The 23,826-nt window shown below is 43.0% G+C and overlaps 1 protein-coding gene across 2 annotated transcripts in view; it reads left to right on the forward strand.

The window, feature by feature from the left end:
• COL27A1 (collagen type XXVII alpha 1 chain) overlaps positions 1 to 23,826 on the forward strand; it is a 656,744-nt gene that overhangs the window by 545,551 nt on the left and 87,367 nt on the right. For both annotated transcript variants that reach the window (XM_073600403.1, XM_073600404.1), the window contains exons 42-45: positions 12,803 to 12,859; positions 16,170 to 16,223; positions 19,804 to 19,857; positions 20,457 to 20,510. In XM_073600403.1, coding sequence (XP_073456504.1) covers positions 12,803 to 12,859; positions 16,170 to 16,223; positions 19,804 to 19,857; positions 20,457 to 20,510 — 219 coding nt within the window. The remainder of the gene's footprint in view (positions 1 to 12,802; positions 12,860 to 16,169; positions 16,224 to 19,803; positions 19,858 to 20,456; positions 20,511 to 23,826) is intronic.

Raw genomic sequence — 23,826 nt, forward strand, 5'->3', positions numbered from 1 at the left:
GAGAGGTCTTGTTTAAATACCTCAGTTTGGCTTGTTATCCCCTATGAATCAGCTCTCAGACTTAGAGAAGGATGGGCAGCACATCAGGCCAACTAGGTGCCATATTTTGTAATGTGCTGGTAAGGAACATACTGACAAGATGGAAGTAGCAGGGAGATGACCTCATTTGTTTGTTGTTTTTTTTCACTGGATGGGGTGTGGTGGTGACCAAGCTGCATTGCTTAACTGCAGTAGAGAAAAGTCAGGTCACCAGGCTGGCTGTGCTTTATGGCATAACTCTCAGGTCTGGGTGGTAAGAAATAGATCCTTTGACAGCTAGAACAGCTCCCATATATGTATTTTAATGTTGTATTTATCAATGTAATGGCATTGTAATAGAGTTCAGCTTCAACCTGACTGACAGTGTATAGGAGTACCTGAGTATTGGGAGTACCTGAGTATTGGGAGTACCTGAGTGTTGGGAGTACCTGAGTATTGGGGGTACCCGAGTATTGTGTGTACCTGAGTACCTGTGTGTTGGGGGTAACTGTGTATCGTGGGTACCTGTGTAGCGTGTGTGTATTGTTAGTACCAGAGTATCGTGTGTTTTGTGAGTGCACGTGGGCTGTGAGTGCACGTGGGCTGTGAGTGCACATTGACTGTGAGTGCACAAGTGCTGTGAGTGCACGTGGACTGCGAGTACCTGTGTATTGAATTGTTGAGTACCTGTGTATTGTATTGTTGAGTACCTGTGTATTGTTGAGTATTAGTGTCAGGAAGCTAGTTGTTCATTTGGACAGGGTATAATCCTCAATCCCCATCAAATTAGTAGTTATGATGCCCGGCGGGTATGGAGATGCGACTCGGTGTACATCTTGCAGCATGTATGCATTCCTTGATCATCCAATCATAGGCAAATACTGCTGTGCAAAATGTAAGCACATTGTTTCCCTGGAAGCTCAGGTTCTGAATCTGGGGAAGCAACTGTCAGCACTGAGAAGACCCTCCACACTAAAGGAGAGTTGGGATCGTACCCGGCAGGTGCCGGCAGGGGCCAGCACAGAGGCGGGTGGAGTGAAAGAGGGGCAGGCACCAGAGAAGAGTAGATGGGTGGCAGTCAGGAAGGGTAGAGGGGGAAGTGCCAGGGAGGTTCTGGGCTGGAACATCCCAATAAGTATGCCCCGTTGAGTGACATTGGTGAAACCAGTCAGGGACCAGCACTGCTGGAGCTAAGTGACTCCCCTACCTGTCAGGGGAATGACTCTTCCAGTGAGGGTGGGAGTAAATCCAAGGGAAAGAAAAGACAGATTCTGGTGGTAAGGGACTTAATTATTAGAAGGACAGAGAGGGTAATCTGTCATAAAGACCTGAAGTGCCAAACTGTATGTTATCTACTGGGCGGATCTACCAGATTACTAGGAGGGGCTGGGGAAGGCCCGGCTGTCATGGTGCACGTTGGCACCAATGACAAAGTCAGAGGAAGATGGAGTGTCCTATTAAACTATTTTAGGGACTTGGGAGTAAAATTGAGGAAAAGGACCGCCAATGTAGTGTTCTCAGAAAAACTACCGGTACATCGAGCCACACCAGAAAGGCAGAGGGAGAATAGGGAAGTAAACAAGTGGCTGAGGAGCTGGTGTAGTAAGGAGGGGTTTGGGTTCCTGGAAAACTGGGCCAACTTCTCAGTTGGTCACCAGCTCTTTAGAAGGGACGTAATGCACGTAAGTGAGGAGGGTGCAGATCACCTGGGAGTGAAGATGGCCGAAAAGTTAGAGGGGCTTTTAAACTAGGCGACGGGGGGAGGGTCCAGATGTAGAGATAGTCAGCGCTGAACATATTCCAGAGGGTAGTATTGGGGGCATTAGTGGTAGGTTGACTAAAGAACCTAAACCTGAGGTAAGTTTAGTAACAAGTCCTATTTACAACCTCGGAACAACCAATACGGAGATAGTATGCGACCAGTCTAAACTACGTGGCATGTCCACCACTGCCAAGAGTCTGGCGGAAAAGATGGGAGAACTAGAGCTACTGTTGCTTGAGAACAATTTAGATTTTGTAGGAATTTCAGAGACTTGGTTCAACAGCTCTCATGATTGGCTGGCAAATATTCAAGGGTATTCCCTATATCGCAGGGATAGAGTGGGAAAAAAAGCGGGAGGGGTATGCCTGTATATCAAAAATGATGTACAAGTGAATGAGAGAGATTACATCATTAAGGGAGCAAGCGAGGAGGTGGAATCCTTATGGGTAGAGCTGCAAAGGGATGAAACTAAGGGGAAAGTAATACTGGGAGTATGCTATAGACCCCCTAACCAGAGGGAGGAGGTGGACCTCCTATCACAATTAGCAGGAAGGATTGAAAGTATCATCATAATGGGGGATTTTAATTATCCAGACATAGACTGAGTGGAAGGAACCCCGCATTCATCTAAGGCTCGCCAGTTCCAAAGTGTCTTGCAGGACAATTTCATGGTTCAGATGGTAAACGCACCAACTAGAAACAAAGCGTTACTAGACCTACTGATTACCAACAATACAGATCTGATCACGGATGTGGAAATACGGGGCAATTTATGAAACAGCAATTATAGGCCAATTAGTTTCAGTATAAATCAAACTAATAGGAAACATAAGGGGAATACAAAGACACTGCATTTCAAAAGGGCCAATTTCCCTAAACTACGAGCCTTGCTAGAAGATTCAAATTGGGGTAAAATCTTAGGAACAAAGAACACGGAGGAGAAATGGGTATGCTTTAAGACCATATTAAAGAAATGGGTATGCTTTAAGAGCATATTAAATAAGGGCATTAGTCAGTGCATACCAATGGGAAATAAATTTAAAAGAGCTAAAAAAAAGTCCTGGGTGGCTTAACTCCAATGTAAAAATGCATATAAACGCAAAGGAGAAAGCCTTCAAAAAATACAAGGCTGATGGATCATCATCAACATTCCAACTTTACAAAGAATACAACAAGAAATGTAAGGGTGCAATCAGGGCGGCTAGGATAGAACACGAAAGGCAAATACCGGAGGAGAGTAAGAAAAATCTAAGAAAATACTTTAACCACTTGCTTACAGGACACTTACACTCCCTTCCTGCCCAGGCCATTTTTCAGCTTTCAGAGCTGTCGCACTTTGAATGACAATTGCACGGTCATGCTACAATGTACCCAAACACATTTTTTATTATTTTCTTCACACAAATATAACTTTCTTTTGGTGATATTTATTCACTGCTGGGTTTTTTATTTTTTACAAGTAATGTCAGTAAATTTTGTAACTAAGCAATTTTTCTCCTTCACTGATGCGCGCTGATGAGGCAGCACTGATGGGCACTGATAGGCTGAACTAGTGGGCATTGATGAGGTGGCACTTATGGGCACTGATTAGGTGGCACTGATGAGGAGGCACTAATGTGCTGCACTTATGGGCGCTGATAGGTGGCACTGATGTTTTGGATTCAGAATAAAAGTTCTGAAATTATTATATCTACCCCTTTATCAAATTAAAGCATGCATGCCATGATGAAGTGATCACGCTCTGACACTTAGTTCAGAATGAAAAACTTCTAGTTTATTTCCGCTTTTACAGTGAGTTTTATACCGTTGCAGAAGAATACAGTATATGCAAAACATATTGTTATGACAATTCATAAGATTCTAACAGTGTCAGCAGTTTTAGCAAATTTAGCAATAATTTCAACAAACTTAACAATTAATCAAAGCTATTATTATATGTTGATGTCATGTCTGGTCTTGATGCAACTTCTGGGAGATGAATGAGGAAGCTACAGGAAGCTACAGTCTATTGATAACTCAATGCGGTTTGGCTCCAGACAGAAAAAGAGGAAGTAGCAAAATATCTGGAAAATCTTAAGGCTCTTAACATTTCAAAACTTCTGATACAGATATAAAGCATTTGAAATAGACATTTTAATATATCTCACCTGGTAACACCTTATTCACATCCATTACAGTTCCCCCCTTGAAAATGTCTATTTAAGAATCTGTCCCTTACACTAGAAAAACCTACCCCCTGGCCCATCCCCTGCAACTTTTTTCAACTGTATATAGAGGAGAGCAATGACTAATTCATTACCCTACTCGATACAGCTGGGAGGGGCAGTCAGGTGCTGTCTGTCCCTGTAACCTTATGGTGTTGCATGACGAGGGGAAGTGACTGTAACGGAGTGCATTTCATAATTTTCATCTGGTATTTCCTGATTCACAAAAGCAAAGCAAAAGAACATTGGTTAATAACTTTCCCTACACATTTCTAGTTGTTCAACTAAACCTTGGGGTGCATCTCTGGTGTAATTGACAAACCTTTGTTGGTTATAGTAGATGTAATTTATCCAGTCTACATTTTTATTTACAGTGATGATGGGGATCAAAGATTCAAATCCTGCTGCTATTTGGTCTCTTGCTTTGAACTCATCTGGGACCCCTCTGTTGTCTATGTATACATGAGTGTCAAAACTTCCTGCTGGGGCACTCCTATACCTCCTGTTAAGCCTGGGTATGTCGTTTAAGTCTGGTTCTATTTGTGGAGTGGTCTCTGGACAAATGTGTAGATGCATTATGGCCTTGGCCAATGCGCATTCTCCTGTCCACTACTCTGTCAATCTGCTTCTAACTTTCATGTCCCAGCAAATCCAGTATATGTCTCCCAAGGACTGGACTTGATTTTGTACTAGCCCTACAGAGGTTTCACTATAAGGTCCACGGTAACCCCTAGTGAAATTCCCAAAGGGTTTCCCCATTCCCTGACACGGTCCATGGCATGTGTAATTGCCAGGGTATATAGTGATACCTTCTCCTGGCTTGGGAGTTTTGGTAACTATGGAATATTCCTCTTTCCAATGTTCACAGAGGGAGTGGTGTGGTTAGTGGTTGTGTTGGTAAACAGGCTAAAGAAACATGTCTCATGTTCAGGGGGTATGTTTAGGGGTACTGTTCCCAGATGAGGCCTAGCCCCTCCACATACATAACAATTGGTCTTGTTATGTTTCTCTGCATTGTACCTCATACATTCTAGCCACAAGTTGACGTCTGAGAACCCAGTTCCTGCAGCCATCGTTTCCTTAAAGGTAGGGTCTGCTATGGCCACCATGTCCCCTAACTTCTGTATATGGGGCCTCAGGGGGTTTGAGCTAAATGTGGATTTGGGAACTCCCCACTCAGGATTATTGAACATATCTTTCAGTTGGAAAGGCTTTCTAGAACTGGGATACCCACTTCCCCACCATAGGCTCAGAACATAGGTCCCACCGTCTTCTGGGCTAGGATTCTCAATGGTCAGCCTGAACTCTTTGTTGTAAGGCTGATTTGTATGTTTGTTGATTGTCATTCTATCTAAGAGTGACTTTCCATTTTTGTCTTTCCTATTTTGGGCATTCTCAGGTTTGTACCCCCAGTGTTCCAACCCACTGCTCCCCAAGAATCACAATTGTCGCCCTAATAGGTGTCAGTGACGCATACATACACAGTCATGGGTCTCACTGCTTCATCCCAGGGCCGGATTTTGTACATAGCACCTGGAATTATTTGTTCATAAGAGGATATAAAAGTAGCAACATGTGTTTTGGATGAGTTATACCAGAATTGTGTTACACCATCTTTTTTGTTTGATGGCTACCCCCTGTGCCTGAACAGTAGTCACAATAAAAAGGATATACAGAATCATTTGGTTCCCTCAGCCTCTTCCTCAGGTACAGGGACTTTCTTGCAGTGGAGGCATGTGTTCACGTGTTCTTCCCGGCCACCTTGACTGATGTGGCACTTGTTAGGAGAACCTGGAGAGGACCATCATATCTGGGTTCAAGGGTGTGCTTTCTCACAAACTTCTTTACCAGGACCCAGTCTCCGGGAACCAACTTGTGTGATCCTGTATCTCGCTCAGGATCTGGAATGGAGGAGAATACTTCCAAATGGACATAGATTAATTCTCGAGATAAAGCAGTCACATAATCAGTTAATACATCAGATTGGAGTTACAACTATTATAGGAAATAACAATCTAGTCTGGGGCTAAACTAAATATTATCCCATAGGGTGACAGACCATGGTTTCCCCTTGGAGTGTACCTAACACTGAATAAGGCTATGGGCAGGCTATCTGCCTCACTCATTCCCTGTTTCCTGAGACATTTTTAGCATCCTAGATTTTATTGTGCCGTTTAATCTTTCCACCTTCCCACTGCTTTGAGGATGGTATGGGGTATGGAATTATAATGTGACCCCTAGAGCTGAGTGGCACTGATGGGCACTGATAGGCGGCACTGATGGGCACTAATAGGCGGCACTGATAGGCAGCACTGGTGGGCACTGATAGGCAGCACGGATAGGCGGTACTGATGGGCATTGATGGGTGGCACTGATGGGCATTGATCGACAGCAGTGATGGGCAGCACTGATAGGCGGCACTGATAGCCAGAATGACTGGCATCGCTAATGGGCACTGATTGATGGCACTTGTGGGGAGTGGTGGGCACTGATTGCTGCCACTGGTGGGCACTGATTGATGACACGGTACTATATTGTAATCAGGGCATTGATGATCATTGCCCTGATTAGATGTGTAGATGTCCCCCTGCGTGGAGATGCCGCTGATCGGCTCTCCTCGCCACACACTCTGTCAGTATGAGGCAAGGAGCGCTGATTACCGGCATCTCCGGGTTTACATGTGACCAGTTGTGATTGGACACAGCCGATCACATGGTTAAAGAGCCGTGGATGCGGCTCTTTACAGAGATCGTGGTCACGCAACACGGCGCGGGCGCGCGAGAGGGGCCATTCTGGGACGCCGTCCCAGAACATGAGCCGCACCACCCCATGCTCATTTGACGGTGAGCGGGCGGCAACTAGTTAAGTACATAAATAGTAAGAAAGGGAGGTCAGATCATATTGGTCCCATAAAGAATGATGAAGGGAATCTGGTTACTAAGGATGTAGAGATGGCAAAGGTGTTGAATCTATTCTTCTCCTCAGTCTTCACGAGGAAATCAGGGGGGCTTCAGTAACCAAAACTGCAATGTGTATCCTCATGTCACGTCACAGGAAGCACCCCCATGGCTAACGGAGGACAGAATTAGAAAAAGACTTGAAAAATGTAGCATTAATAAGTCACTGGGACCAGATGGCTTGCACCCGAGGGTCCTTAAGGAACTCAGTCAAGTAATTGCCAGACCATTGTTCCTAATTTTAATGAACAGTCTACTGACTGAAATGGTACCAGCTGATTGGAGAAAAGCCAATGTAGCACCAATATTTAGGAAACGGCCAAGATACATCCCTGTGAATTACAGACCAGTTAGCCTAACTTCAATTGTATGCAAGCTCTTGGAGGGGATGATAAGGGACTATATACAAGATTTTAGCAATGACAACTGTATCTTTAGCAGTAATCAGCATGGATTCATGAAGAATCGTTCTTGCCAAACCAATCTATTAACCTGCGATTAACGTGGTGTATCTGGATTTTGCAAAAGCATTTGCTACAGATCCCCACAAACGTATACTGTACAAAGTAAGGTCCATTGGCATGGACCATAGTGTGGGTGCATGGATTGAAAACTGGCTACAGGGGTGAGTTCAAAGGGTGGTGATAAATGGGAAGTACTCGGAATGGCCAGGGGTGGAAAGTGGGGTCCCTCAGGGTTCTGTCCTGTGACCAGTCCTATTTAATTTATTCATAAACGACCTGGAGGATGGGATAAACAGTTCAATCTCTGTATTTGCGGACAATACTAAGCTAAGCAGGGCAATAACTTATTCGAAGGATGTGGAAACCTTGCAAGAAGATCTGAATAAATTCATGGGGTGGGCAACTACAAGGCAAATGAGGTTTAATGTGGAAAAATGTAAAAGAATGCATTTGGGTGGCAAAAATATGAATGCAATCTACTTCCTGGGGGGAGAACCTCTGGGGGAATCCAGAATGGAGAAGGACCTGGGGGTCCTAGTGGATGACAGACTCAGCAATGGCATGCAATGCCAAGCAGCTGCAAGCAAAGCAAACAGAATATTGGCATACATTAAAAAGGGGATTAACTCCAGAGATAAAATGATAATTCTCCCACTCTACAAGACTCTGGTCCGGGTGCACCTGGAGTATGCTGTCCAGTTCTGGGCACCAGTCCTCAGGAAGGATGTGCTATAACTGGAGAGAGTCCAGAGAAGGGCAACAAAACTAATAAAGGGTCTGGAGGACCTTCGTTATGAGGAAAGGTTGCGAGCACTGAACTTATTCTCTGTAGAGAAGAGATGCTTGAGAGGGGATATGATTTCAATGTACAAATACCGTACTGGTGACCCACGATAGGGATAAAACGTTTCTGCGAAAGGGAATATAATAAGACACGCGGCCATTCACTAAAATTAGAGGAAAAGCGGTTTAACCTTAAACAGCATAGAGGGCTTTACTGTATGAGCAGTTAGGATGTGGAATTCCCTTCCACAGGCAGTGGTTTCAGCGGGGAGCATCAATAATTTAAAAAAACTATTAGTTAAGCACATGAACGACCACAACATACAGGGATTATACAATGTAATACTGACATAAAATCACACACATAAGTTGGACTTGATGGACTTGTGTCTTTTTTTTTTTCCAACCTCACCTACTATGTAACTATGTAATTGTGGCATTTCAAGAAACATAAATTCATGAAGGTCTAAAATTTGTCCTCTCAACCCTTTGTAACGCTCAGTATTTTGGTGAATGAGGGATTTAGGAAAGGAGTGAATCCCTCAACTGCATCCCAGTTTTAAACAACTAGTGCTGCTTTGTTTTATCAGTTCAGACTAGAATGTGACTCACAAGCTTGGCTGTGCGTCTGAGCAATCTCTCCGATGTTGGGTCCAGCTGGACCAGGCTACACTCTCATGGTTTCTGGGACAAGTCATTCAGCAGAAAGAAGGGAAACTCCTTTACCTAGGAACTGTGAGAAAAATGGAATCTGTTTGTCCAAGGAATGTCCAAGGAATACTGTACATCTGCACATGAAACATATTTAAAAAAAACATGGTTTTCGCTCAGTGGGCAGATATATGTAAATGTTAGATTTATATGCCATGTTTACTTGTAAGAGTGTTTACTCCAATACAAAGACTTTTGTATGATTGTCCTTGTGGAGCTACCTCCTACTATCTATCTATCTATCTATCTATCTATCTATCTATCTATCTATCTATCTATCTATCTATCTATCTATCTATCTATCGAAAAATCTGTTCATGTTTCTTCCCCCAGTCAGTGTTACTTATAACAACCAGATTTCAAAATTCTCTGTACTGCAAGAGGAAATGGCACCAAATTGGTTGTCATACCGTTCTAGTAATGATTTTAACGAATAGAATAAACCAGAAAACTACCATGGAAATTCACAGTTTAGTGATCTTACAATTTCACTAAAACTAGCAAAGTATGCCCATTTGGGGACAAATTTGGCCTTAACAGTATGGTGTCTTAGAGTGGACAATAGACAGTGGCAGTGGCTATAATTACTGGGTTAGTGTACATCCTAGTGTACAGAGTAGAGCAGAATGGAACATATAAGGTAGAAGACCCTGTACAGAGTGGAGCAAAGTGCAATATAATGTACAACTTCGTATACATAGCGGAGCAGTGCAAAGTATATAACTTAATGAAGAGTGTACAGATTTGGATGATGTGGAGTATATAATGTACAGAGTAGAGCAGCTAGTCAGTTTCTTTGCTTATTTGTGTTCCACTTTAGGGTTGGTTAAAACTATGTCTGTTGCATACCATACTGGCTATCATGCAATATTTCAAAAATGCTGAAGTGAACAGGAGGGATGGCACCAACCTTCATTCAAATATATAAATAATTTTCTCCAGCACACCTTCTTTTTCATATTGGTCTTATTGAGAAATCAAATTAAAAAATTACAAAGAGAAAAGCTTTTCTTATATCCAACCAGTAACAATTTGTAGCTGCTACATAAGGCTAGGTTCACATCTATGTGTGTGACTGCAGTAATTGGTAAATTCATTCTGAATGGCACCCCCACGTATCACGACCCGCAGCGTGTTTGCGAGAACCGCAGAGAAATCGCATGGTCAAAAAGACCATGCAATTTCCCTGGGCCGCATTTTAAGAAAAGGTGCATGCACCTTTTTTTATGGAAACGCAGGCACGGCAGCCCAGTCACGCCCAAACGCGGACCGCCAAAAAGCATATCTTACACACCCGGTGTAAGATAAAATGTTAGATAACATGAGTAGCTGCTATCGTTATTGATAGTCTAGCTGTGGGCAAAAAGCCTTGTACTCAGAGTGATCCAGTAAGCTTCATGTTCAGGGTGTACAAGACATTTTCTTTCTGTTCCATTGAGGGACACAGGACTTCAGATACTTCCAAGTTATACTGTTGCCTACAGGAATATGTGAACACTGCCAAACAAAGAAAAAAAAATCCATAGGCCAGCCCAGGATAACGCGTCCACTATCCAGCATGCCTGAGCATCCTAGGACGATTTAACTCTATTATTCAGCTCTGCTGAGAAAGCCTAGCTGTTACTAGGGGTACTGCTTTGCTGGATCTGGGAAATCTGGAACATTCTGAGCCCTGTGACTTTGAAATCAATTAGACAGATAGATATTCTGCATGTTCCCTCGTAGAGCTCACCCCAGAGGTGCCTTGTGTAAGTGGTATGTGTGTTGAGCTTATCCTCCGCTCCATTAGGGTTATAACCCTACTCACTAACTTATGGTTAGGTTCTAATCTTTCTTTCTACCTACTCTTGTTGGGTACCTAGAGTTTTCTTGTTGGTTCAGAAGTAGCTTTCACACCCCTTGCAGTTTGTGATTGTAGTCATTCAGGGTTCTTCCCTGATGAGTCGCGCCTTGACGATATGATTGACTACAGCTTTGGGTATGAAGTTTTTGTTTCCTGACCCATATGGGGTCAGTTGTATATGGGCTTAGGGCCTTCCCTTCAGACTGGCTGGTCTTCTCCTACAAGGACTTGTTCCCAGCTCCCTTGTCTGATACCCGTTTCTTACAGGGACTGGTTTCATTTCTTATCAACCATGTTGCTTGTTTTTCTCTCCCAAGTTGCAATTTTTTCCACTCCTTGATGTTTCAGGTAGTTCCATTTCTAACTTAGTCTATGGGTCGATGCTTCCTTCCATCATTCCTCCCTGGTTGGTAACTCTTTCTTCTTTGTCTTGGGTATCAGTCTTGGTACTCCATGACGTCACCTCTAGTTGTGTTGGCAGGTTCCCCTGTCAGGCAGAAAATTCAGTTTCATCTTGTGTTAGGTTCAGATGCTGGTCCTAAAGGTGGCTCTTAGACTGCAGCTAGTTCCAAGTTCCGTTTTGCTGGGCCAGTTAGCTTGTTGCTAGTTGCCCACCCCTCAGTTGGACTGCTTTTAGACTACGACAGTAACTGAATTCCTATGTCCCTCAATGGATTAGAAAGAAATAGGATTTTTGTACTTGTAAAATCCTTTTTTAGGAGTCCTTTGCAAACACAAGCATCACCCCTCTGTGTTTATAATTGTGCTCCTGGTACTGCTTGGTACGAACTGAGGCCTGCTGGGAAGAGGAGGGGTTATCCTGGGCTGTGCCACAATAGTCTTTTTTTTTTTTTTGCTTCCCATTTTCCAAATCATCCTGTAGGCAGCAGTTTACCCTTGAATTATCTGGATTTTTTTGATTCCAAGAGGGAGTACAACTTTTTTTTTTTTTTTACCCTCTTACCACAGTAATGGTACTACTTTCTGGTAGAATGCTAGACATCCCTTTTTGTGAACATTAGCTGAGCCTAAAACACGTAACGTGTTTTAAATGACAGGTCAGCCTTATGTAAAGTAACCTGTTTAGGTAAAAAAACTAGGCCATAATTGGTAATAAAGATGGGGACAACAAAACGGTGAGAGTGTTTAAATTAGATCTAAGAACATTTAACTTTTGATTGGTTAAAGAAAACCAAATAGTGACCTTATATGCTTTGTTAAATGATCAATTTATTTTCTGATTGATCAATAGTGGACAACACAATTGATCGATATGCCACACACAGGGTAGTGGGATTTGATTGATAGTTGGAAGATATGAACATAAGTTATCTATCATATCTCTGTTTCCTCTGGGCAACCTTTAAATCCAATTGATGAAGATACATTTCATTTAGATGCATTAGATACATTCATTAGATACATTTAATTATCTCAGTGCTGCAGAATAATGCAAAACAGATCTGTTTCTGCCTTGGCTAATCGTCTCAATGTAATCAAATCCCATCTAAACTGAGTCTAAATTGACTGAAAGGAAAACACTTACTTTGGCTTTCTTAGTTCTCTGTTTAAATGAGAATCGTGGTCAAATTTGTATAGACAAAAGGAAGATATGTATGTGACTTTTTCAGTTCCCTTCATTCAAAACTCTGCAGATGCATGGTCTTACTATATAAATGTGTCTGTGTGTGGGCCTCCTGCCAAGTACAACACGCCCGTCTTTCTCTCCCCTCAACATGTGTGTTTGGAGCTTCACATGTTTACTTTCTGGCCTTTCTTCTCTGCATTTTTTCCTGTCACTTGCCATTGCTCTATTTTTCTCACTCATTCATATAATCTAAACAGAATTTAGACTTTCTGTTTTCTTGCTGCTCTTTCAGGCACATTAACTGCTTGCTGTGTACTGGGTCATGTAAAGAGGGGCACTGCAAAGCTAGCTGGCACCTAGCATAGGGCATGATGCCTAGACCGAAGGCTGTTACCAGTTGCAACATGCTGCCAGCTCTTCAAGGGAATTACATTGTAATATGTATATAATGACATACTATCTTTCTCTGCAGGGAGAACAGGGGGAGGATGGCAAGATGGAAGGTACACCGGGTCCCCCTGGAGACAGGGTAAGACTTATTACTATTATCATAGATGGTCACATTCATAATTACTGTCAGTTGTTTTTGTGAAATTCTGTCTTTTTTTGCTTATGCACATGCGACCTATCACCTGTTACCTATTACCAACCTAGGCAAAAAGAGTTTACCTTCAACAAAATCCAAAACAGCAATCAGTAGATCCAAAGATATAGGTAGCTAAGATGAAAAATGTAGCTTCATCCCAGCCACGGTCTCCCCCCTGAGTCCTTAAAGAGAATCCCCTGCTCTGAAAGAAAATGACAACAGTATAGAATACATTGCATATCAGCAAGTACAGTTACCTATGTCCACACTGTTTTTTCCCTTTTTTGTGGATCCCTTTTCAGGCTGCTTCTGTGCCGTCGCTGTCTGTGCTCCTGTGTAGTCATTTTGAGAAGTGTGTTGTCCTGTGCATGTGTGAGATGGAACACATGATGTCATGCTCTCCATCTTGCTCATGCGCCATACAATGGTACACTCATCTGTTTTTTTTAAAAAAAAGCCCTCCACTGAAATCTTGGAGCTCTGTGGGAGAAATTTTTTTTTTTTTTTTGTTTTTTTTTTACAGCAGCAGCAAATAAGATAAATGAAATGAGGCACATGCGCTTTTCTTGTGTGTGCAGTGTCAGAATTGTGCAACATCTTAAAGCTTAGGCTGGCCATACATGATACAATTCTCTTGTACGATTTTCCTTTAGATTTACCAAAACCATATAATATGAGGTTAAACACTTTCAGTTTGTTTGCAATCAAGCAAGCCCTTGCACTTCATAGCTGAAGGTAAATCTAAAGGAAATTGAATAAGAAAATTGTATAATGCATAGCCAGCTTTAGGTCAGCCATACACGGTTCAAATCTTGGCTGGCTCAGCAGGAACTGGCCGAGATTCGAAACATTAATTGGCAGGCTGAATGTACAATGTTGATCGATCAACTTGGGTACAACCAGCCTGGCGGATTTGCTTCCGATTATCACAAGCGGCTGCTACAGCTGCTAGCGATAATCACTGTCTTCTCTTTGTGGTAATTGCTTCCACCCCCCTCCAAACCCCATCTCCCCCTTCCCCGCCGGGAGAACACAATGGCCCAGCAGGAAAGATTCTCCTATCTGTGCTGATGGGGGAATCCTGCAAATTTCTTTCCTGAAACCCGTAGCTGCAGAAAAATAATTTGCACCACCTATGAACAGCCTTAGGCACAAAATCTCCATGAAGGCACTAGTGACATTGCCTTACCAGGGGGCTACATCATTACTGCCCTCAGTGAAACTAGAAAGCAGATGGGAAAAAGGTAAGGAAATCAAAAACTTTTTTTTATCAACATTGGATGATTTCACAAATTTAGAAAAAAGGAGGCTCAAGAGAGAATTTCAGATATACAAATATCTTCAGCTTCATATATAATCCCATTCTGTTGATCCCATTTGTTATCATGTGCTCAGTTTGAATGTTCTGATTTGTGACAGGTTTACTTAAAAACGGGACTAGTTGTTTAGTCAGATTGTTTGCTGGTAATACAAACAGAACATTTATGGCTAATTCAGAGGTTTTTTACTCATGCCCATCAGCTATAGGAAATCCAAACTACATTAAAAGAAACCCTTGTGCTCTCTAATTTCTCTCAAAGACATAAAAGGTAACAGCAGCCCTAAAATACTTTGCAGCAGAAACTGCAGCCCCCTAGTTCCCACAGAGGCCAGTCACTTAATGCTTTAGGCTTTTGGTCATGTAATCTTCTGAAGGGCAGGATCATAATTCATATCAGTCGATGCTTTTCACCAGAAGAGATCACATGACTAAATCCTAGGTATTTGGTCAAGTGATCAGCTGCTGTGGTATACGAGAATAATAATTTATGCTATTATTATTTTAAGGCTGGGTTTACACTGGTACGAATTGGATGTGGGTTTCCCCGCATCCAATTTGCATGTCAGGGGACTGTGACCACCTCTCAATCGAGCCAGTTCACACATCTTCAGGATGGCTGCAGAACGGTTTGCAGAAGAGTTCTGTGTGTCGGACCTGAAACGGTGAACAGGGACGCACTGGACCCCTGCTGTGAGCCGCTTTGCACACAGTGTGAACCCAACCTAAGGGTCAGGTGGAAGCTTCGGGCTTCTCTTCAGTTGGAGAGCTGATCAGCTTTCTTTGATGCAGCACAGCCCAGCCATGGAAATTTTTTGAAAAGCAGTTGTTTTTCTGACATCAGGCTGTGCTTCACTTTAAAATTTGTCTAGCTTTTTGGATTAAGGTAAAAAAACTTCTGGGTGCAGTGCTCCCCCCCCCACCCCATTATACTTACCTGAGCTCCATCTTGATCCAGCAATGTGCATGAGAACTGTGGCTCTCCCGAGTCTTTCTCTCCTTATTGGCACACACAGCCAGTGAGCCTATGAGGAGAGAGTAAGGGTCGGGCCCAGCTGTGCTCTGTGTGTGTACAGACAATGTCCATTCACGGGAGCGAGCCTGCTTGAGTGCCCCCGTAGCAAGAGGCTTGCTATTGGGGTCACTCCGGCAGGGTGGAAGAGCCAGGACCACCGGCAGGGCAACCAAAAAAGAGAATTCGGGCTAGTCTGTGCAAAACCATTGAACAAAGCAGGTAACTAACATGATTATTTAAAAAAAAAAATATTCCTTTAGAATCACCAACAACATCACCTCTCTCATGGTGAAACAATAGAGACTTACCTGTAAGGTTTAACCAGGTCAATGAACATCTGTAGAAAGTTTAATTTACTCTGGAAGACTGAAAAGTCATTCAGATACTAAGTGCTGTTCACACTGGGGCGGCTTCAAAGTCGCACGACTCTGAAGCTGCCCCGTACCGCGCTGCTTGCAAACGACTTCTGTAAAAGAAGTCAATGCAAGCCACTCCGAAGTTGCCTCCAAGTAGTACAGGAACCATTTTCTAAGTCGGAGCGACTTGAGTCGTTCTGATTAGAACAGTTCCATTGCACTGCATGGAGCACGACTTGTCAGGCAGCTAAGTCACCTGACTGGTCGCCTAAATCCCGGTTCACACTAAGGTGACCTGTTAGGCGACTTAGGCACCTGACAAGTCGCACTCCATGCAGTGCACTGGAACTGTTCTAATCAGAGCGACTCAAGTACTACTTGGGGGTAACTTTGGAGCAGCTTGCACTGACTTCTATTACAGAAGTCATTTGCAAGCTGCGTTTTGTGGGGCGGCTTCCAAGTCGTGCGAATATCTTTAGATATTGTAGCATTATTCACAAAATCTTGAATGGAGACAAGGTCTACCCAAACCATCAAGTGACACATCTTTTTCTCTTTATCAAGGGTCCTGTCGGTGATCGTGGAGATAGAGGGGAGTCGGGAGATCCTGGATATCCTGTAAGTTGGAGCTGGGGATAGGTTTCTCCAGAACACAGTACCATATGGTTCTGAGCGATCTGCAGTTCTCTGTAGTTATACATACCGCAGGGTATATTGTTTTTTGATATGTGCTTTCAAATCTATAAGTGACATGTTTACGTGTCTTTTTATTAGCTTACTGGACAATAGGGTTGCACCGATACCAGCATCAGTGCTGAGACTAAGCATTTGCATTAGAATCGGTACGCGTGCAAATGCACCGATACCTGAAAGTGATATCTCAAGGCTTGGTTCTTTCATCTGTCAGCGGGATTCTGCTCTGACAACTGAAATGTAAAGAAAAGAATGCTGGCAGTTATTGGTTGTTAAGGAGTGGAGCCACCGCGTCCTTAACAACCGATGACATTTCAGCTGTCAGCAGGATTCCCCTGCTGACAGATAGAATTTAAACAAAACAATGCCGGTGTTCTGCTGAAATCTCCAACCACCTTACTTCTGGTTAGAGATTTCATCAATAATTGCAGATTTACACGAGTTGGAGTTTTCAGCAGAATCCCGGGAGCGTATGCAGTCCGGTACTGGATGATTTAGCTGTTTTCACAGAAGGCCCACTACTAACCAAAAACATGGCCGCCTTCAAGGCGGCGACAACTTTTTTCCTCTGTACCCGCTGTTCTGTTAAAACAGCGAAATCATCCAGTACTGCTTCCGGGGTTCTGCCGAAAACTTCAACTCATGTAAATCTTCAATTATTGCTGAAATCTCTAACCAGAAGTGAGAGAGGTGGGTGGTTGGAGTTCTCGGCAAGTTGGAGTTCTCGGCAGAACACTGGCTTGGGTTATATATGCATCCGTCAGAAATACTGACTCCTCCCCCATCGTCTAGTGTTCCAGTGCTATCTCCCCTCCCCCCCCCCCCCCCCCTCCACCAGCATCATTCCCACTGTAGCTGCTCACCCTTCTCCTTCAGCAAGAGTCCGTTGTCCCGGGATGTCTAAGTCCTGGCAAGCTGGGTCCGGATTCAGCATACCTCGCTGTTTTCCCTGGTCACCACAGTGACCTAACACTGAGGCCATGGCATTAGGATTGGATTTATGAGGAGACAGTGGGCGGATCTGTAGACAGGCTCCAATCCCTGCCAGGAGCCTACATAAAACTACGCCCTGCTCTCGCCCTCTTCCCAGCAGTACAGCTTGTTTTTTTTTTTGTTTTTTTTTTTGTTTTTTTTATGTATTGCATGCTGCTGGGTGGTCCGACTCCAGAAAGAAGATCTCTAAACTGGAAGTCCCAAAGTAATTGTGAGCACTGGGCAGTGTAGGTGGAGACACCCCACTTCCACAATGACCTCAATGGTGGAAAAACATGGTGCTGGGTTACAGTGGTGACAAAGATTATGGCTCATATTTTTGTTAGGGGTACAAAGGTATGCAAGAGGAGTATTGATGGCAGTGATAGAAAGGGGCAGTGTAGTGGTGGCAGGGGGCACATGGGTGGCATAGGAGTGCAGGTGTAGGAGGGGGTGCAGTGTGCAGAGGTTTATTTGGGGAAGAACAATGTTGGCAGTGGTGTGTTGTTGAGTATGGCGGGGGGGGGGGGGGGGCAGGGGTGAGGGACATTGGTGACAGATGTGTGTGTGTGTGTGGGGGGGTACAGTGTGCAGAGGTGTTTGTGGGTGACAAATGTGTATGGTGGGAGTGCAGTTGTGGCAGAGGTATATTGGAGGTGGGTTAGGGGGTAGTTGCAGAGGTGTGCAAGGTGGTACAGTGGTGACAGAGTTGGTTGAAGGGGCACAATGATGTCAGAGATGTGTGGTGGGAGTGCAGTTTTTAGCAGTGGTGTGCTCAAGGTGTGCAGAGTTGTATGAGCAGGTATTTGGTGAGGGTGAAAAAATGATTGCAAAGGTGGTGTAGGATTGGGTACAGTAGTGGTAAAGGTGTGGGATGAACAATAGCGATCTGCTGTAATCTCTAGCAACCAGTCAGTGAGCAATATTGATGTGCAGTAACCTCTAACAACCAATCAGTGAGTGGAAATGTTATGCTGTAACCTCTGGCAAGTGGCAACTAATTGCAATCGCTGCCTGATCTGCTGTAGTAAATAGATTTTTCAGTCTACCTGCTATTTATTGTATGTCTCAGAGCGGGGGGGGGGGGGGGGGGCAAGAAAATGTTTGCCCAGTGCCTTCTCAGTCTTCTCCTCCCCTCTGCCCCCAAGTCTTTCCAGCTCCCACCTCCTCCACCCCCACCAGCCTATCCCTTCCAACATTTTCCTCAATTCCTAAAGCCTCCCACTCCTATCCACTGCTGCAAATAAATAACTGGCTGACCATACATTCTTTTAATATGTCTACAGCCACCAATACATATTCCAACCCTCATACCCTATCCTCTACCACCCCAATTTAATGCGCCAGAGTTCCCTTCCGGCCATCCAGTAATCTCCCAATGACCCCCCCCCCCCCCCATGATCACAGCCTTTTCCAGCCCTCCCACCCTCAACTACCCTGCCCTCACCCTCCCACCCTGCCCTAAACCCATCATCACCCAACTCCCCCTCCCCCTCTCCATCTTCCAAACCACCCTCCTACCTACTGTTCCTAGGAAATTGGCAAAGGTAATTGGTATCGGCGAGTACTTAAAAAAAGGTATAGGTATTCTGTGTTTAAAAAATTGTATCGGTGAATACCTGCTGGACAGGATACATCTGTGGAAATGCTGTGTATTTTTAGTATTAGTATCCTATTCAGGCTAGCTTTTCTCCCTAAAGCATGGCCAATTTTTTTGGTGTCATGTAATATGTCAAGGCAAATGTTGATTGTCCAAGAACATGACAGGAGGTGTAAACACTTGTAAAATCACCCTGTTCTAGTTCCAAAACACCATGGTAAAAATTTTGTTATTCAGTTATAAAAGTTTTCTTGGTGTAACATTCATATACCATATTCAGTGTACATCCTGCATTAACACCAGTGGATGCCTACATTAATCTTTAGGATTAGAGATGATCGCACAAATAGTTTCTTTGGAGTTTTAATGCCTTTTTCCAATAAATCTTGTGTATTAGCACAAACAAGTTAGAAGTAGATTAACAGTATGAGGTCTTGCAGTTACTGTGCCATACAGATATTTCCAAAGGCAGTTCCTCTGTTTGAAATGCATTTGTATTTACAGATAAATGAAGAAGCTTTGTCTCAATGCTCTCTCAAATGAGGGACACGGGGAACAATTTTAAAAAAATTGTTTTTGTATCAAAGTAGGGGAAAGCTAGAACCCCAGTGAGCTTTTTTTTGTGCCGGCTGTGTCCCCATTAGAGTTTTATGAGGCCTTAGACAGCAATAAAACCCAACAAATCTAACACTTTTACACTTTATACAAAACTAAAAAATGTGTTTGGGGTTAGAACTTAAACATTTGATGTTAAAAGTGCCAGAAAAACCACATGAGTAATAAACACTTGAAGACCAAGTTGGATGGCTATGTAAGGTTTACTATACAAGCCAAAAACAGACCAATATTGTTCTATATTATTGTAAATATGAAGCATAATGATGAGGTTTAAGACCTAGGTATGATCATTAACCATATATTACTTAAATACAGGGCCAGGAAGGACCAGAGGGCCCCAGAGGAAAAGCAGGGCAACAAGGTTTACCGGTAAGGAACTGTCACTGCTGGCTTGTAAAGCTCACCCTGCATATAACAGTCTGATTAGACGTAGTGTGAGGGCTTGCCTAAAAAAAGTTCCAGAGTGGATGAAGTGATCAGGTAGGCCCTCACATTTTGGGTAATTTTAAAGGAGAATGTACAGAGTTTGTAACGTGAGGTAACGTGAGTTTAAAGAGACACTGACACCTTGCTCATTCAGGCATAATTGGAGGTGGCCATTTGGGAAAACCACAATGAGTAGATCCAGTGATACATACGGCTAAAGTTATGTCAATTTTGAGGTGTCCTTGACCCTATCCACCTCTTACCTCTGCCTCCTAGTAGTTCAGTAATGAAAATTAAATATCACAAAAAAGGGTAAATGGGTAAGCAGGGTGCATGTGGTGTATTTTGCACCAAAATTACACTTCCTTCTCAAGTCCCAGTAAAATGGAATATTGTTTATTTGGTGTATGGACGAATGCAGCGTGAGAATTAAATTGGTGTGCGTCAAACCAAATGTCTCATACTTTATTCTAAATATTTTTTTTGTGGAATCTCCAATAATAATTAAATTTAAAAAAATAAATATATTTTATTTTTTGCAGGGACATCCTGGACCACCCGGTTTTCAGGGCTTAAAGGGATCCAGAGGCACTGTGGTATGTTTTGATGATTTTTTTTTTCTGCAATGGAAATGGTAGTCTTTTGTGCACTTGTCTCACTAAAAAAATGCTGCATCCAAACTCATAGCAAAACATGTATGGAACTGGACTCTCTTCTCAGCTCTTTCCCTTAATAGGTCTCCTTTACTTTGCTGAAGCAGTAAATTGGTGAAACTTACAAATAAACACTGGATGGAGAGGTGCACATGTTTTTTCAGGAGCATCTTTTGAAAGCACCCTTTTGCCTATCACACTCTCTCATGTATGTACCACTGTCATACATGATGGTAAATGTAGGAGCAGTAGCTAACCAAGCTTCGAACACCAATGGCTGCATCCAGTTACCCTGAAAGACCTCTGTTTTTGGAAAGGAGATCTTACCGAATACTGGCTTTTTCCCTTGTGCCTATTGTCACCTTATATGATGTATATGTAAAGCATAGGACAGAGCGTATCAAAATCATATAGGAACAGGCAGAAGGCGGTCAGAAAGCTATCCACTGTGCGTATTATAAAAGGCAATGATGTATCACGATGTGTGTCAGTTGTATAGGACATTTTTTTTAATAGGCTCTCAAAGGTAAGTTTTGCAGGGTAATGGAAATTATGCCTTACTGTAAAGTCAGCTTACAGAATGTGGCCTTATATACTATATGAAAGGGTATCTCCTAAACAACAGACTCTGATAGGAAGGTGTCTGTGTATCTCCCACTAACCCTTCTGTTGAGTTTAGGGCTGAATATTAAAAGAAAAGTATGGGCAAAACTTTTTTTTGGCCATACATTTCTTGTGGGTCACAGGAGTACAGAGCCAGTGGGCTATTGCCCGCTGTCAGCTGATGTGGCACAGCCGCTCCTGGCTCTGGAAGGATCCCAACAACCTTTTTGGGATCCACCCAGCTTCCTGATTGACAGCTGGCTTTGCGTCTCAGCACATGGCTAGAAGCCAGAGTCAGCTGAGCTTGCCCACTCCCCAGCCCAGCACTCTGGAGATTGGTGACTAATTATCACTGCTCGCCGCTCAGAGCCAACCAAGAAATTAGCAATTAGAGGTCATGTGATCACTCAGTTCTAACATGGTTAGTCTGTGGGAGCTTTAGGCGTTACATGGAAAAGACAATAGGGCCAAAAAGAGAAAGCTTTTACTACTCACTGGTATATTGTAAATTGTAAAGCTAAAATTCTCATTTGCCCATGCTAGATAAAGTGACATGTTAGCTACTTTGAAGACACACTAAGTTGCCAGTACATACTTTACAAAATACCTTTTGAGGTATGGGGAAACATGTGACATTCCACCTATCCCAAATAAGTCAGTGCTCCGTTCCTCAACAGCAAGGCCTAAGGGCTGTTACAGGTTTCTGTGATTAGGGAAGTAAGGCTGCCATTACCGACCATCTTCTTAAAATTTTAGTTACCTGGCTGCTAAACCAACCTTCTTGGTTCTATCTGAGAAGGTAGACCAGAACAAGTATGCAGGTCAAGAAAGTTTGAAAAAAATCCTATGTCCTTATTTATAAGTCAGTGACCCGGTAGTCGACCAGAATGTACAAATGGAGTCCAATAATGATAGTTTTTCTGTTTCTCTCATAGATGTCTTTTAGGGTCCATTCACAAAAACACTACTGCTCTTGGCAGAAAAAAACGCTAATTTTGAGCATTATTTCTACTAGCGTTTAGCTTTTTTATCTGCCAGAAAACCGCTCTCAAAAACGCAAACCAGAAATATTTTTTCTGCCTCTAAACACTGAGCTTAAAATATGCTTCTAAATAACCTAATGTGCATGGACACACAGGATAACATTAGTTAAAAAATACAAAACTCCTCTAGGAGCAGCGGCTTTTTTTAAGCCAGAGTGCACGGGCCCTTATTTGGACCTTTACCCAACCAGCATTTACAACTTGCAATTTGCTAGCGGTTAATTAACCTTTCCTTTCCTTTAGCAGGGAATACCTGGTATTCCCTACATCGACAAATCATTCTTCCAGTGATATGTTGGGAAGGGTCTTGGCTCTCTGGTCTATTAACCAGGTGGTGGTGAGTTTGATGAGGGAAAGTTTCTAGAAAACCTTCTTTAAAAGCTGATGAATTTGTACCCTTTATCCTGCTACTGTATAATCAGAATCCTTGGATCAATCAAAAATGTAATTAAGCCTCGGTTCACACTGGGGCGACTTGTCAGGCGACCTAGTCGCCTGACAAGTCGCCTCCCGTTCTGTGCTATGGAACCGTTCTAATCGGAGCGACGCAAGTCGCTCCGACTTAGAAAAAGGTTCCTGTATTACTTTGGGGGCGACTTGGGGCGACTTGCATAGACTTCTATGCAGAAGTCGTCTCGCAAGTCGCCCCGGCAGTCGTTTGCAGGTCGCCTCGCTGAGGCGACCTGCAAGTCGTGCCGCCCATGTGTGAACCGAGCCTTAAGGGTGTAGCTGTGTCAGATTGCTATTGGGCCCAAGGCATCCAGCACTTTCTGGCTACACAGTGATTTATGCAGGTGGCAATGGCATGATTGTTACATTGGGATAAAATAAAAAACTTGGAAACCTATGCTGATTGCTGTGGAAACACTAAGGGGCCTATTTATAACAAAGAATGGATATCACTATCCACAAAACATCACTGGATATCACAGTATTTTTTCCACACTGTGCCTGCATTTTACCAATCAAGTATAAAATGCAGGCTAGGTGTTCTATTTAAGTGCTTTTGCATGTAACGCTTTGAAAAATGGGTGTGATAAGGAGTCGTATTTGAGCAGGATTTCCTCTTTCTGGCACTTTTTTTTTTCCCCCCTCATCCAAGAAAATGAATAGAACTGCTGTTGGTTGGGGACACAAAGCACGATATGGCCTTTGTAATTGTCTTTAAGATTAGAGAGCCCGTACTGGTTTTGCTAGAAGGCCTCATTACACTTCGTTTTGGCCCTTGAGCATTTCCTGATGTAACTGGATTGGCTAAACAAAGTTTCACAAAGTCGGACATGGAAAATTATGGTTCTGCAGTAACAAATGTTTTAAAAATTGCTTTGTGTTTCAGAAAGAGTAAAATTATTGGTAAAAATTTGGCCAAAAATGGATTATGCGTTTTCATAGTTTTTAGTATCTATTTACAGATCAGATTTAGCTGTGTTATAATTAACATTGATGAAATATGGGCAAAAGTGAGTGGAGGAATTGTCAAAACAGCTTTATAATTAGGAGTAAGCATTGGAATAATTTGTTTCCATGAAAAACAGTAAAATGCAAACGCAAAAAAAATGTTGTGGTTAATACGTTAAAACTAGAGAAAAGAAAATGTGCAGACAATTGAATTA

Source organism: Aquarana catesbeiana, linkage group LG09 (assembly GCF_042186555.1).
Source record: "Aquarana catesbeiana isolate 2022-GZ linkage group LG09, ASM4218655v1, whole genome shotgun sequence".
Lineage (NCBI taxonomy): Eukaryota > Metazoa > Chordata > Amphibia > Anura > Ranidae > Aquarana > Aquarana catesbeiana.